This window comes from Tamandua tetradactyla, chromosome 3 (assembly GCF_023851605.1).
Source record: "Tamandua tetradactyla isolate mTamTet1 chromosome 3, mTamTet1.pri, whole genome shotgun sequence".
In the NCBI taxonomy this organism is placed as follows: Eukaryota; Metazoa; Chordata; class Mammalia; order Pilosa; family Myrmecophagidae; genus Tamandua; species Tamandua tetradactyla.
In genome coordinates, this window is record NC_135329.1 from 38,629,616 (window position 1) to 38,647,203 (window position 17,588).

The 17,588-nt window shown below is 34.6% G+C and overlaps 1 protein-coding gene across 1 annotated transcript in view; it reads left to right on the plus strand.

The window, feature by feature from the left end:
• Window positions 1–17,588, plus strand: part of CSMD1 (CUB and Sushi multiple domains 1) — a 519,811-nt gene that overhangs the window by 421,870 nt on the left and 80,353 nt on the right. Inside the window, 1 exon segment of the mRNA XM_077151716.1 lies at window positions 4,226–4,399. Coding sequence (XP_077007831.1) covers window positions 4,226–4,399 — 174 coding nt within the window.

Genomic DNA, 17,588 nt, shown 5'->3' on the forward strand with positions numbered 1-17,588 from the left:
GCACAAAATGCAAAGTTTTTGAGCATCTGGAACGTAAAACAGATTTTCACATATGTAATTGGTAAAGAATGGAAGAAACAGTACAAACAAGTGCAATCATTTGAATTTTGTCTAAAATTTTCCTTTAATATTTACTTGATAGGTACTAGTGTTATTATGTATATAGTTGTCACAACCAGCTTTGGCTCATTATTGATTACTATTTTGGCTATTATTATTACTTTTATTTATTTAGAACAAATATTTAGTATCTCAGCAAAGTGACCCTTTACTTTCTTAAAAGTCGATTAATAATATCTGAGAAAATAAGTCAATTTAATAATGAAAATTGCTAAAGATCTTCAAAATGTTGCATCCAAAAAAAAGTAGGAAAAAAATTTTGGATTCTTAAGATTTTTACAGTGTTTTCTAGATTCTACAAGGAAAAAAAAATAAAATACTTTATTTTTGTTAAACAAAATTTTGTTTCATATTATATTTACATTATATTTAAAATCACTTTATCTCTCATGGTCTCTACTTTGCCAACACACACACCCAAATCCCAATATGAACACTGGCAATATTATATTTTACCATTAAGTAAATGCATGATAACACAGGAAGTTGAAATGCAATTCTATTTCTGGCATGGAGTAAAATGAAATATTTCTGTAACTTCAGTTTTCCACCATGTTATATAGCTTCAGGGTCTCACAAAAGAAACACAAAGTCACTTTATCTGATTTTTGTTTTTTGCATCTGAAACAATAAAATCTTCAAGTGCATCATCATTCAAATTATTGGCATCATTAAGGCACTAAAATTTTATTTTAGTTATCTTTGGGATGTCTAAAATGGCCCTGATTACGGGATCTCTGTTTGCTTCATTCTTTTAGGTTAACTACTTAGGGGTTGGGAGTAGTAGAATTTCCCTTTGGGCCTGTCCAGTTAGTCCTAGATGAAGAGATGACCCTTGACCAACTACTAAGTACACCCATAACAAGAATGAATTCAGGGAGACAGTCATCACTTTTTGAAGCATTTGAGTTATCCTAATTCCAGACTCTTTTATTATCTCATTTGAGAGAGCCCCATCTTTCCAAGGCCGAAGAAGACAGGAAACTTAAGCCACAGCATTAAATTGTTATCTCAGCTGTCTTACTCTTTTGGAAGAATTGACTACCAAGGATTATCCCTCAATAAACAATAATGCAAGATTAAGATTAATATCCAGGGATGTCCACATGCCTTCTTAGCACAAGGAGTGGAAAATTGGAGGCAACTAATTTTTTTTTTGTATTTTTTAATTATTTGACTTGTTCATAGTTTCAAAGGTATGAAGATTTTATCACAGAACTTCAACAATTAGCAAAAATTGTCTCTGCCTTTTAAACAGTATAGACACATACACAGATACAGACAGCTATGTTCTCAGTTCATTATATTACAGATATTCAAAGAATATTGCCTAAATCTTGGCAATACTGCCTAAATACTTCTTTCATAATTGCTGATTTAAGAGTTCTCTTAAAAGAGACATAGACCAGCTTGTGACTAGGCAGGTTGGTCTCTGATGACCTTCTACTTGTAACAAGAAGTATGCATGAATTGATAATTAGACATATATGAATATATTTCTACCAGTTATGAATTTCATCTCTATCTAGAAAATCAGGATTTGACTGGACATCGGACATGACTCTGTACAAACTAAAATCGAATTTTCATGATAATATTCTCAGCAAGGAAATATCTGGCCCATATTAATTAACTAGTAATATCTCCTTACCCCGTGAAGTAGCTGATTTCATACTTGAACATTTTCATTTTGACTTAGACCTTCTATTTAAGTTGAGATCTGCTCGCTCTGACTTATATCCAGAATGTTGGCTTTATCCCTCTGGGCCTAATAAAACAATTCCATTCTCTGGGTGACGCAACACTTCATATATTTAAAAACAACTACCATGAATCCTCTGAGTTTTTTTTTTTTTTCTTCCCTGTTGAATTCTTTTTTTGTGTGTGAATTTTTTTTGTGTGAAAAATCTGTGAAAATTTGAAGGGAGAAAAGAATGTGGAATTAAGGCTTTCCCTTTGATGTTTGACAAAGGTTATTTTTAGTTGTGAAGGGTTCTAACATTCAATTAAGCTAGCTTTTCCAAACTGGTGCTGTTATCCTCATTAATGTATTGGGTTTATTGCCAAAGGAAACTCTGGGTCTGAAATCCCATTATCCAGCTGTTGAAAAGCTAAAATTTTGCTCCGTTAGTTCTTCTTTACAATCTAATAAACCTTACAACAGGACAAACAAAATAGATTTGTCAGCAGGATATTTTCAACAGAGGCTAAAGGAATAGAAACACATGCAAAAGCTGAGTGAGCCTTTCTGTTAGTATACCATCAAAAGTGTGTTAAGATCTCTAAGAAAAAATGTGTGCAGGCAGCATTGTGATTTAACACATTTCCAACTAGCGCTGAAGTTTCAAAACAATATCCAATTATCTTAAATGGCTACAAATGGACCTTTAAATATCATAGTTCAAAGTGAAGTTCATACTGTGTTTGAGAAAAGACTTAATGAAAACTTCATAACAAATTATAAAAATCTATACCCTACTAGAATTCATTGACATTTGGTACAGCAAACATTTTAGTAATACTATTAAATTCATAAGATATGACACAATAATGATTTAGCAATCCAAGAAATTAGTATATTATGCTCTTTCAATCACAATGTTGTTCTTATCAGGATCGACTATAGGGACGAACTTTCAAATTTCTGGTGAACTATCCTCTCTAGAACACGTACCTTGACTGCGTCCATTTGAAGTGGAACTTGAGTTATCACATGTTGGGGTGAAATCAGCTTAGGGCTGGTCTAAGTGGTTCATGCATAAATTTATCTTTACTTGAGTTTTTGGTAAAGATTTTCACACTTTTGATTTAATTCACTAAGTAGATCCTGCAATATATATTTAATATTAGCTAACACTGATTAAGCTCTGACTACGTGCAGGACATTATTTCAAACGCATGCATAAACAATTTTATTCAATCCTCGCCATACCAGTACATGGCATGAAGTATCATCAGCCTTTACCAGATGAACCAATGAGGGTCCAGAGAATTTGAAAAAAAATTTCCAGGGTTACTTGGCTAGTCATTGGCTGAACCAGTATTGAGCCTGGGTAGCCTGAGACCAGAATCTGTTTTTAATCACCATGTTTTACTAAAGCCTCTAATCACTTCAATACAAATAAATTCTCAGTAATTTTTAGCTACTGCCCAGATTTGCCCTAAGCACTTTATGGCTAACTTATTTAGTGCTATGAGAACTTTTCAGCACGTTAGAATAACTTTTCTAGCATATTCATTTTCATCTGTTTAGAACACATGTAAGCCTCTGATAATCAGTTGGATTTGATTGCTTACTCCCCTGAGATTCTGTGAGTTTTCTGCGAGTAAAGATTTATGGATTTGAGATGAAGAGATTTGGGTGATTAATAAGTATTTATAACAAAGGTGTTAAATTTATCTCCCAAACTGGAGTATTTTGTGAGTGAAAGTAGATGCTATTAATTGCAGTGGGACAACTGTTAAAAACTTAGGACTTACAGTCACCCTATATACCAAAATTTAAGGTCGAGATTTTATTTGTTTTAATTTTCAGAAAGGTTCTGCATGTCGTGTATAGTAAGTATTTCTATGAAATTTATTATTCCAACAAAATATGCATGTAATGAAAGAAAAAAACTCAGTACTGCCACTGGAGTCAGAAGTCCCAGGTTTTCATACCACACTGCTTGCAACCAGCTGGTTGACTTGGGAAAGAAAATCACATTTCTTAATTCCTATTAGACATGTAGGCGCTCACTATCATAATTCTTGTGACTGATACAAATGGAATAACAGGCAACTAATTTGATCAATGTGCTAATGTGTATATATGCTTATATGCTATATATATAAAAAACTTTAGCTACTTGTGAGGATGAAATATACAATTATAATGTATAATTAAAGGGATCCATAATATTTTGGAATATACTGTAAACTTTAAGCTTGTATTCATGGAGATAAGAGAAGGAATGTTAAGCTACCTGGATGACTGCTCTGTCCATCCCTAAGCAAACTTAACTGCCCCATGTTCTTAATTGAAAGTCAGAATTAAAGGTTTTATTATTTTTAAGCACAAAAGTCATCTGCAATAATATTCACTTCATGTTTTTTCCCCTTCTAGTTATCTCATGTGGAAGCCTGTCTTTTCCTCCAAATGGTAACAAAATTGGAACGCTGACAATTTATGGAGCCACAGCAATATTTACATGTAATACAGGTTACACACTCGTGGGCTCTCATGTCAGAGAATGTTTAGCAAATGGACTCTGGAGTGGCACCGAAACACGATGTCTGGGTAAATTAATTTATATTCTGGCATATATTTAATCCAAATAAACCCTAAAAATAGACTAGGGCTGGCTGGGTAAAACAAGACTTCTGGCTATACTTGCTCTAACAGAGTTGCTAAATCCTATTTGGAGTTTTAATGTTGCATTTTGCAATGTGACTTTCTCTTTGATTATCTAAAAAGATGTTATTTTTTTTTATCTGAGCAATAAATGAAGGTCATATATGTATCACTTTAATGACAAAAAGACTATTGTATAGGGTGTTTAAGGAAATAATTATACTCCAAATACCATCCTGATTTTAGTACACATAAAACTCAGTTTTACAAATATTCATTTTATTATCCTTTCTCAAATTTTAATACTCTTTCAACAAATTAAAGTGAAATTAATCTATATCACTATAGAAACCACAAAGTATTTAAAATGGAATATGTTTGTAAATATTTGGTTTTATTATTCACAAGGATTAGCAATTCTCCAGGAAAATTTTAAAAAGCACTTCAAATTTTTTCTTCTGATTAATGTTCTGTATAAATGTATGAAAATTGTTGAATAAGCATTTTAAAGAATAATTATTTCAAAAAGGAGTTACTTTCAGGTCTCCAAATAGTGAAATTCATTAAATGCCTTTTTACCTTCAATAATTTTTTGATCACTCAAAGGCAATAGAAGCTAGAAAGTTTAAATTTCTTAATCTCCAATGGCTAGGATCATTGCAAAAACTAATTGAGAACCAGTAAACTTTGAATAGTAAAATTATGCTCTTCTTTTCACTCAGAAGATGATAAGGTGAGAATATAAAGGTTTAAGTAGTAACCCAGGGAAAACTAAAAAGCAATGAGGCTGTCACACTTATCCGTGAAAATATATCCACTTTATATGTATACATGTATATGTAAATGTAAAATATATCTTATGGGATGTAGTTATAGTTTTCAGTAGAATTCCATTTTACTGGAACATGTGATACTTCAGACGGAGGGTTATAAGTGCCTCCAAAATTCACTATGCAGACATATCTGTTCTTATGGAATTGTCTAGCAATTAATTAATTGATTATTATAAAGCCATGGTCTAGAGTAGGTGTTCTCTGTGAACTTCAGTGAAACTTAGCATTGTAGAAGAGAACCAAGAGATCTAAGAAATTTACATCTCTGAGAGTGAATATAAACGATGGACAGTAATAACAATGTAAACAAATGTAGGTTGTTTAATTCTTTAAGACATTAAAAAAATCCCTATATCTTATCTTAATTGAGCCATACAATGACTGGAGGGGATGTAGGGAAGGTAGGTATTGGAGCCTTGGGGAGTTTAAGGGGTATGCTAAGTTTATATAACTGTTAAATTGAAGAGTGAACTTGAGTCTTATTGACCCCAGTAAACTCGTACCTATTTTGTGATATTTTTCCAACTGAAGGCGAGGGCATTGAAGGAGAAAAGGTGTTATGCATATTGAGTAGTTAACTAGGGAAAGATGCCCAAAAGCATGGCCGTGAAGGGGTGTAATATATCTTAGAAGCTTTTGGAAGATAGTTCAGAAATCAGTTCATTTGATCAGAAGGGAAAAGGAGGAATAAAAATGCCCAAATTGTTAGTTATAAAACTTTAGTATTGTAGAATTTGGGTACAGTATATAAGGCAAAATAAAATTAGAGGAAGCGGAGTATTTCAAAGAAAAGAAAATAGAAAAGGATTAGAATTGTCACATAGCTACATATGTTTATAAATCAATGAGTAAAAAATAGATAATGCATTCAGTAAAAGACTTAACAAGTTAGTGTACATAGTTTCACAGAAATCATTGACATTTGAAGGGATAAGACTTAGAAAACACAGAAATCAAAGACATTCCTTTTCAAGAATAAGAGATTACTGATGGGTAGATGGCACAGTGTCACCTAGCAGATATGTGTCCTTGGGAATCCACAAAGCTGTGCATAAGACACAGGAGAATGTGGTGAAAAGGGTAACCAGTAGGAGCCAGAACTAATATCATTTCTAGAAAAGAACTAATATCATTTCTAGAAAAGATTATAAAATCCTCAGATAGATGAAGGGAGTAGAGACTTCAATCATAAATCTGGCACAGATGTTTCATAGAATAGACATTGAATAATTCCATGGTCCAAATATTAGCTAGATAGATGCCTTATTTAGATAAAATATTTATTAATGATGTTATTTATCAGTAACTTAAAATGTACATGACATTGGAGCATTAGCTTTTGGAGTCCTCATTTGAATTTATGGTAAATACTTATTCCTAGTTACAGATTAAAAATAAAATACTTAGAGAAGTGAAGAATTTGTCAGACATTATAAAATGAATATATATTAGAAATATCATTTAAATATAATTGGTTTGACTACAGAAGAGACTTCTTAACGTTAAGGCATTTAACAAATGCATGTAAGTAATTTTTTTGCTACTTTGCCAATCATTTTAGCTCTTAGAAGGAAGGTCTAAGAGTTATAGGATGCTGCTAATTCTGACCAATAAGGATGAATTTGTTGTTTGAAAGGAAGTTAAATAAGCTCCAGTAGCTAGACCACTTCCCACCACAAGACTTATGCCCCAAAATAGGGTGTTTTGCCACACATTCTCTAGTTCTACATAACTAATACCATCATTCTTTATAGCTCCTATGCCTTGTGTTTGCCAATCTTGCTATTATTTCCTTCCATTTCTTAACTTATCATTCGAATGAATGCTGTGCCTCTTTCTGTTTTTTTACCAAGCTGGATGACCTTGGGTAAGCTTCAGGTTTATGGGAACCAAAGGTCTGCAAACTAGGTAGGCATAGAGAGTAAATTTTGTTATATAACAATGGAGGCAATTGCAGAGGATGTTTTCAAAACATTCAGAGAACAATTGATATAATCCCATGGCTTCAATTTTAACAGAAAAGTCCCTTCAACAAAATAAAGCAAAGTAAAACAAATGCAATATAAATACAACCTCCATCCCCCCCCCCAAAAAACTCTATCTTTTCAAAAACAACTCCAAAGAGGAAGAAATGGGAGGTCACCAAAGAAACAAAAATAGTTACACTGAATGTTCTACTATAAATTCAGAATTAAAAGGATATTTGCAAAAATATACAAAGCAAATATCCTAGGACATACTTAAGAGAACAAATTACAATTTTAAGGGTGGTGACATGAAGGAGAAATTCACAATGAGTTACTAACCATGAAAAACACGAAGGACCATAAAAAATGCTGTTTAAATTATGTTTGAAGTAAGAAACAACTTCACTCATTGGAGGAGGTATTAAGATAATGGATGACAGAAGCAAAGCAGAAGGACTCAGCTCCCTCTTCAGTTCTGTCTTTTCCTGTCAAGAAGAATTATTGTGGCAATAAAAAAGGTAGATATGTTTTTTTTCTTATCTTTTTACTTTTTTATTGTAGAGTATAACATATAAACAAAGCAAAGAAATAAAAAAGCAATAGTTTTCAAAGCACTCTTCAAAAAGTAGTTACAGGACAGATCCCAGAGTTTGTCATGGACTACCATATGATCCTTTCATATTTTTCCTTCTAGCTGCTCCAGAATATAGGAAGCTAGAGGGCTAAAATATTTTTTTATCATCACAATCGACTTTTTTTCCTTCTTTTTTGTGAACAATAATGCACATACAAAAAAGCTATGCATTGTAAAGCACAGCACCACAATTAGTTATAGAACATATTTGAGAGTTTGACATGGGTTAGAATTTCACAAGTTTAGGTTTTTACATCTAGCTGCTCTAAAATACTGGAGACAGAATTAAAAATCAATTTAATGATTCAGCATCCATGTTAATTTTTTGAATCCTATCTTTCCTGTATAACTCCACCTCTCCTTTGATATTTCCATCTTTCTCTTTAGGGGTGTTTGGGCTATGGCAATTATAAATTGTTCATATTGGAAGGACCTGTCACTAATATGGGGTAGGGAGATGGAACTATCTGATGTTCTGGAGAGGCTGAGCTAGGTTTCAGAACTGATCTGGACCAGGGACCTATCTGGAGGTTGTGGGTTTCTGGAAAGTTACTCTAGTGCATGGAACCCTTGTGGAATCTTATACATTGTCCTAGGAGTTCTTTAGGATTGGCTGGAATGGTCCTGGTTGGAGGTGGTGGGTTATGATAGGCAGCAAGGTCTAACTGAAGTTTGCATAAGAGCAAACTCCAGAGTAAACTCTCAACTCTATTTGAACTCTCTCTGCCACTGATACTTTATTAATTACACTTTTTTTTTACCCCTTTTTGTCAGGATGGAATTGTTGATCCCATGGTGTCAGGTCTGGATTCATCCTTGGGAGTCATCCCCCACATCACCAGGGAGACTTTCACCCCTGGATGACATGTCCCACATAAAGGGGAGGGCAATGATTTCACTTCCTGAGTTGGGCTTAGAGAGACTAAGATCACATCTGAGCAACAACAGAGGTCTTCCAGAAGTAGCTCCTAGGCATGCCTATAGGTAGTCTAAGCTTCTCCGTTACCTACATAAGCTTCACAAGAGTAAGCCTCATGGGCAAGGCCTATTGATTTGGGTATCCCTAAAGTTTGACATGCTATCAGAGCATTCCCCGATGGTAAGGTTTAATAGTTCCACAGTCTTTCTCCCCTCCCTCAGGGGACTTTGTCAAACTTTTTGATTATCTGTTTAATATACTCTAGGATGTATCCAGGCATTATAATAATCTATATAGGATTAAAGGGCCTCTTTCTTATTCTGTGCTCCCTGTGTTTCATTTGTTCAAATGAACTATACAGATAGAATGAATTAGATTATGCACTACAGAAAATGTCAGTTCCAGACCAAATAAACCTTTCTTCCATTGATCTCAAAGAGTATGTGTGATTCTAAACTATAGACACTGTCTTCTTTACCCCTATTCTCTGAATTACTTTAACCCCAACCTGTTTGGCTTCATTCTTATCTCTAAATATCAGGTTATATATATAAAACAGCCTCTCAAAATCCAGAAATAATAATCACCACTCCAGACTTAAAGTGTCTGCTCTAAAAGCTTACAATCTAGGCCCCTGTTTTCTTATGAGCATTTTCTAAAGGTGAACATACCATTCTTGTTCTTTTGTTTCTGGCTTATGTTGTCTCACCAAATGCCCCACATGTTCATTCACATCATTGAATGCCTCATGAGTTTTTACTTTTTGTAGCAGGACAACCTTCTCTCATAAGTATTGTTCACCAATCTACTTCTCAGTCAGTGCATACTTCAGCCATCTGTATTTATCAGGCATTATGTATAGAAACCAAAGTCCACAGTCCATCAGCATTCTCAATTTTAGATAATTCCATTGTTCCCAAGAGAGAGAAAACCAATGAACACACACTCACCAAAAGAATCATATGTTTGAAGTAATTCTTCTGAGAGCTAATTCATATTTCTGTTGTTAATCAGTGGGACACATAGGTCTATACAACACCTGTCAATCTTGTTCATCTTCAATATAGTAATATTACTTATAGACCCACTAGGCAACTACCTTCACTTCTATCTATTCCCTTACAATGGAGTTCAGCCTCATTAGCTAACCATTCACCCATCTTTAGCTTCTAACATCTCTAAGTCCCTTATATTCTGTATTATAAGGGTCTGATTTTACTCTGGTCATAAAAGTGTATTATAAGAGTCTGGTTTTACTATGGTTATAAAAGCGGAATCATAGAGTATCTATCCTTTTGTGTCTGGCTTATTTCATCAGCATTATGTCCTCAATGCTCATCCATCTCGTCATGTGCTTTAGGACACCATTTCGTCTTCTTACTGCATAATATTCCATCTTATGTATACACCACATTTTGTTAACCCACTCATCTGTTGATGGGCATTTGGTTTGTTCCCAAATTTTGGCGATTGTGAATAATGCTGTTATGAACATCAGGGTGTGAATGTCTGTTTGTGTCATTGCTTTCAGCTCTTTTGGGTATATACTAAGTGCTGCTATTGCTGAGTCATAGGGTTACTCGATATTTAGTTTCCTAAGGAACCACCAAACAGTCTTCCATAGTGGCTGCACCAATATACATTCCCACCAGGAGTGCCTAAGTGTTCCAGGTTCTTCACATCCTCCCCAACATTTTTAGTTTCCTGTTTGTTTATAGCAGCCATTTTTATAGGTGTGACGTAGTATCTCACTGTAGTCTTGATCTCCATTTCCCTTATAGCCAATGAAAATGTGCATCTGTTCATGTGCTTTTGAGCCATCTGTATTTGCTCTTCAGAAAAATGCCTATGCATATCTTCAGCCCGTTTTATAGTTGGGTTGTTTGTTCTTTTGTTCCTGAGTTGTATGATTTCTTTGTATATACAGGAAATCAAACCTTTGTCCAGATATGATTTCCAAATATTTTCTTCCATTGAGTTGGCTGCCTCTTCACCTTTTTGACAAAGTGTCTTTTGAAGTGCAGAAGCATTGGATTTTGGGGAGTTCCTATTTATCTGTATTTTCTTTTGTTGCTTGTGCTTTGGGTGCAAAGTTTAGGAAGCGACCTCCTAATACTAAGTCTTGAAAATGTTTCCCTACATTTCTTCTAGAAGATTTATGGTACTAGTTCTTATGTTTAGGTATTTGATCCACTTTGAGTTATTATTTGTGTAGCTGTAAGATAGGGGTCCTCTTTCATTCTCTTGGCTATTGATATCCAGTTCTTCCATACTCGATTATTGAAAAGACTATTTTGTCCCAGTTCAGAGGATTTGGGGGACCTGTCAAAAATCAGTTGACCATAGATTTGGTGGTCTATTTTTGTGCTCTCAATTTGATTCCATTGGTCATTGCTTCTATCTTTGTGCCAATACCATGCTTTTTGACCATTGTGGTTTTATAATAGATTTTAAAGTCAGGGAGTGTTAATCTTCCCACTTTATTCTTCTTTTTTAGGATGCTTATACCTATTCAGGGTCTCTTTCCCTTCCAGATGAATTTCCCAAATCTTCAATATAGGTTGTTGGAATTTTGATTGGTACTGTGTTGAATCTATAGATCAGTTTTGGGAGAATTGACATTTTAACTATATTTAGCCTTCCTAACCATGAGTAGGAAAAGTCTTTCCTCCCATTTAGATCTCCTTTGATTTCTTTTAGCAATGTTATGTAGTTTTCTGTGTACAAGTCCTTTACATCCCTAGTTAAGTTCATTCCTAAGTACTTGATTCTTTTAGTTACTATTTTGAATGGATTTTTTTCCTTAGCTGACTTTTCAGTTACATCACTGCTTGTGTATAGAAATGTTACTGATTTTTGCACATTAATTTTATGTCCTGCCACCTTGCTGTATTTATTAGCTCAAGTAACTTTGCTGCAGATTTCTCAGGATCTTCCAAATATAGTATCATGTCATCTGCATATAATGAAAGTTTTATGTCTTCTTTTCCAATTTGGATGTCTTTTATTTCTTTGTTCTGCCTTATTGCTCCAGCTAGAACTTCTAACACAATGTTGAGTAATAGTGGTGACAGTGGGCATCCTTGTCTTGTTCCTGCTCTTAGGGGGAAAACTTTCAGTCTCTGTCCATTGAGTGTAATGCTGGTCATTGGTTTTCCATATATTCCCTTTATCACATTGAGGTAGTTACCTTTGATTCCTATCTTTTGGAGTGTTTATCAGAAAAGAATGCTGAATTTTGTTGAATGCTTTTTCAGCATCAATCAAGATGAACATGTGATTTTTCCCTTTCAATTTCTTAATGTGCTGTATTACATTAATTAATTTTCTTGTGTTGAACTATCCTTGCATCCCTGGTATAAACCCCACTTGGTCATGGCATATAATTCTTTTAATGTGTTGTTGGATTCGATTTGCTAATATTTTATTGAGAATTTTTGCATCTATGTTCACTGGGGATATTGGCCTGCAGTTTTCCTTTCTTATAGCATCTTTACCTGGCTTTGGTATTAAAATGATATTAACTTCATAAAATGAGTTAAGTAGAGTTCCTTTTTCCTCAATTTTTTGAAAAATTTTGTGCAGGACTGGTGTTAGTTCTTTTTTGGATGTTTGATAAAATTCCCCTGTGATGCCATCTGGCCCTGGACTTTTCTTTGTAGGAATATTTTTGATGACGGATTGAATCTCTTTACTTGTCATTGGTTTGTTGATATCTTCTATTTCTTCCTGAGTCAGTGTAGCTTGATTGTGTGTCTCCAGGGATTTGTCCATTTTATCTATGTTGTCTAGTTTGTTGGCATATAGTTGTTGATAGTATTCTCTTATGATTTATTTTACTTCTTCAGGGTCTGTGGTAATGCACCCCTTCTTATTTCTGATTTTGTTTGTTTGCATCCTCTCTCTTTCTTTCTTGTCAGTCTTGCTAGTGGCCCATCAATTTCATTGATTTTCTCAAAGAACCAACTTCTGGTTTTATTGATTTTTCATCTTCTTTTGTTCTCCCATTCATTTATCTCTGCTTTAATTTTTGTTATTTCTCTTCTTCTATTTGCTTTGGGGTTAGTTTGCTGTTCTTTCTCAAGTTCCTCCAGGTGTACTGTTAAGTCCTCGATTTTTGCTCTTTCTTGTTTTTTTTTTTAACATAGGCATTTAGGGCAATAAATTTCCCTCTCAGCACAGCCTTTGCCACATCCCATAAGTTCTGATAAGTTGTGTTCGCATATTCATTCATCTCCAGATAGCTACTGATTTCTCTAGCAATCTCTTCTTTGATCCACTGATTGTTTAGGAATATTTTATTTGGTCTCCATGTATTTTTGAATGTTTTCATTTTTGGGGGGTTATTTAGATCCAGCTTCATCCCATTGAATCAGAGAAAGTGCTTTGAATAATTTCAATGTATATAAATTTATAAGACCTGTTTTGTGTCCCAGAATATGATATATCCTGGAATATGTTCCATGAGCACTAAAGAAGAATGTATATCATTGTGGTTTGGGGTGCAATGACCTATATAGGTCTGTTAGGTCTAATTCATTTATTAAGTTATGTAACTTCTCTATTACCTGTTGATCTTCTGTCTGGTTATTCTATCTATAGAAGAGAGTGGTGTATTGATGTCTCCTACTATTATTGTTGAAACACCTATTGCTCGCTTCAGTTTTACCAATGTCTCATGTACTTTGGAGATCCTTGATAGGGAGCATAAACATTTATGATTGTTATATCTTCTCGGTGAATTGACCCTTTAATTAGCATATACTGTCCTTTTTTGTCTCTTATGATGTCTTTACATTTAAAGTCTATTTTGTCTGATATTAGTATAGCTACTACTGCTTTCTTTTGGTTACAACTTGTGTGGAAAATCTTTTTCCATCCTTTCACTTTCAATCTATCTGTATTCTTCTAAAATGAGTCTCTTGTAAGCAGCATATAATTGGATTATGTTTCTTAATCCATTCTGCCCATTTGCATCTTTTAATTGGTAAGTTTAGTCCATTAACGTTCAAAGTTATTACTGAAAAGGCATTTCTTGATTCCACTATCTTATCTTTTTTTATTTTATTTGCCAGATCTATATATGATTTTCCCTCTTTCTCTTTGTATTCTTTAAATTACCTTTAGAGGTACTCTTCAATTCTTTGTCCTCCTCCACACCTTCCTCTCCTGTCTTTCTTTTTTCAGCCTGCAGAACTCCTTTTAGTATTTCTCGTAGGGCCGGTCTTTTGTTGACAAATGCTTACAGGACTTCTTTGTCTGTGAAAACTTCAATTTCTGTCTCATTGACAAATGCTTACAGGACTTCTTTGTCTGTGAAAACTTCAATTTCTGTCTCAGTTTTGAAGGACAATTTGGCTGGGTACAGAATTCTTGGCCTGAAGTCTTTCTCTTTCAAGATCTTGAAAAGATCACACCACTGCCTTCTTGCCTCCAGGGTGCTAGTTGAATAGTCAGAACCCATTCATATTTGGTTTCCCTTTTATGTAGTAAATTGTTTTTCTCTTGCTGCTTTCAGGATTTTCTGCTTCTCCTCAACATTTCACACGTTAATGGGTGCCTTGGGGAATGCCTATTTGGATTTATTCTCTTTGGAGTTCTTTGGGCTTCTTTGACTTGTATATTTATGTCCTTTATGAGGATTGGGAAGTTTTCACCCTTTATATCCTCAACTACTTTTCCTAACCCTTTGCTCTTTTCTTCTCCGTTTGGGACACCAGTGATTCTTATATTTCGTTGTTTTGCTTTGTCTGTCATTTCCCTGAGATCCAATTTATTTTTTTCCATCTTTTTTTGTCATTTGCTGTTTTGAATCTTTGAAATCAGTTATTTTGTCCTCTATATGATTTATTCTTTCTTCTGTCTCTTCAAATCTGGTGTTATGTGCCTCTAGTGTGTTTTTTATTGGTCAACAGAGTCTTTAATCTCTGCGATATCTGCTATTTTTCTATTCTTTTGAATTCCTCTTTATGCCTTTCTACTGTCTTCTTGATCTTGTCATTTGCTATCCCACGTATTTTATTAAGTAGAGTTGTATGGACATCTTTGAGTAGTTGTTCTAACATCTATGTCTCCTCTGATGCTTTAATTTTGTCATTAGGCACGGTTAAATTCATCTGCATTGTGATACGCTTAGTGAGGGCAGGTATAGGTGCAGTTTGGGGATATTATGCTGATGCTTGTGAACATGGGCTCCCAGAGGCCAGGGAGGATGTAGCTGTGCAGATGCACCAGTCTGGGGGGTGTAACCCTGGTGTGCACAGGTCTAAGGCATGGGGACCTTTGTGCACATGCGCAGAGCTGTGGGAGCAGGCCGATGTTATGCCTTCAGGATATGGGGCAGATGTGACCCAGCTGCGCAGGTCAGCATTTTCTCAGAGTTGGGAAGTGTGGCTGAGAGCCATGCACATGCATGGATCTAGGACTGCTGTAAAGTGTGGTTCCCAGAGCTGACAGATGCGACTGCAGTCTGTGCATATGCATGGACCTAGGAGTGCTGTAAACTGATGTGCAGAGCTCGGTTTGGGCGGTGGGGGCAGGGGGAGGCTGTATGACTGTGGAGCAAGGCTAATGTTGAGCTACTCTATTCGACCATCTTCCTGGAAGTCTAGATATGTTTTTAAATCTTAGAAGTATAATTTAGATATGGTATTTCTGAATTTTAACAAAATACAAATTTTTCTATGATAATCCTGATAGTCCAGATAATACAATATAGGCGGTATGTTAAATATTTCAAAAATTGGTTGAGGTACTACATGCAGGTGGTGCTGATTATTGGACTGCTGTCCATCACATAGGAAGTTTCTATTTGTATGTTTTATCACCTTACCTTGAGTTTATCCAAAATTTTCATCCATATCATCATGCATAAGGGCAAAATGATGATACTAGCAGAAAGAATGTAAATAGCATCTGGTGACAGATTTAATAACTCTTCTATTTGGAATGATAAACCAAAAACATAAAAAAATAAGAAGAATTAATATAAAATTTCACTTAGGGTAAAAAATAAAATAAAATCTTCCTATGTTCGTAATTATGACATCATGACACATACAAAAGGGTTTTGTATAACTAAAGGGTCATATATGAGATGAAATTGCTGTTGTTCAAACTTCATTATAGTTATCCATCTCATTTTCTGCTTGCTTGAGTATTCCACAACCAGAATTATGTTTCAACATCTGTAAAATAGTTTAAGTGGGCTATTGAGGAGTTTGTATGTATCTATAGTGAAGGATTAGTAACCATGATAGCTAAGGAATGTTTGGTAAACTTTTGATTTTTAGCTTGGCTGAGAGAAAAATATTAGGAATGAATAGCTATTTTCAAATATTTAAAATGCTCTTAAATTGGGAGTGCAAGGGTAGTTCAATGGTAGAATTCTCACCCACCATATGGGAGCCCCAGGTTCGATTCCAGGCCCCTGCATTCCCCTTCTGCCCCCCACCCCCCCCAAAAAAACCAAGCAGAACAAACAAAGGAAAGAAAACAAACACAAAAATTCAACAAACTGTGCTGCAATAATGGATACTCATATGGAAAAAAGAATGAAATGTGACCCCCGCCTTACAAAAATGTGACCCAAGCTTACAAAAAAAAATTTTAAATGCTGCTAAGGGTAAGATGGAATAAAGAAGTTGTGATAAAATTGTTTTCATATAAGTATCATCCCTGATTGAGGAGGTAGTGCCACCATTAAGATCTGTTTGGAGAAGAACAAGTCTTAATAAGGGTTCAGTAGATGAAAAAAACTAATAAAGCAAGTAACAAAAATAAAATTAATGAATTATACTGCCAAAGACAATCAATATGGTTAATAGTAGCATTAGTGGTACATATTTCCATTCCTGTATTTGTAACAGCAGAAAGTATATATAGGAAATTGGTTTCCAGACTCAATATAAGCAGTATTAACCTCCATCCCCACACCCGCAATTTTTTAACCTGTTAGAACTGTCTAACAATGCAATGAAGACTTTCTGCTCAAGGAAAGTACCCATTTTATAGGTCTTTGCAAAGGGTTCCTTTGGACTCTGAGTTTTATTGATTCTGTGTCCACTCTGCTTTCCATTAAAAGTAAGATCTTTGGATTAGTATTTTTCCAAGCAGTATTTCCCAAGTATTGTAGATGCAATATCCTGCTGTTTATTTTAGATTTACTAGAAAATTACTTTTGTCTGGGACCTTGTTCTATTTCAGGTATTAAATGGATGACATTTCTAGTTTTAGTGAGTTTAGTTTTATTTATTCCAGTGTTTTCCAACAAGGGAAGATTGTGCTGAATTCTTTCATGATTGTTGCAGCAGAGCACATGAATGGATACCACTTTCATAGTATGAGTCTTGAGAAGGTTAACTGTGCAAAAGATGTATTTAAGCACATGAAGGAGTATTTTTGCTTGCTTAATATTCAAAAAATGAATATGTTGTATTTGAGGCTCCGAATTCTAAACCTGAACTTTAGAGAAAGGGTGGAGTAAGGAAAACCTAACAATCCTGTATGTATATATCATTAGAGCTAAATTTTAAGTAAAGTAATGCATTTGTGCATCAGAGTAAATTTTTATGAAAGTTTAGCTCAAGCTTAATCAATGCTGTCATGCCTGAATCAGACTGGGATCTCCCAGGGTTCTTTAAATTATAAAGGATTTGTTCTAATTTACCACTCGCATTGTGTAATGCTCAAAATCTCCCTAGGTTGTAGAATTAAACACTGAGAACCCTGACCTCACATCTACTCTATCAGGCACCTTATAATTCATCAGAGAAGTTTATGA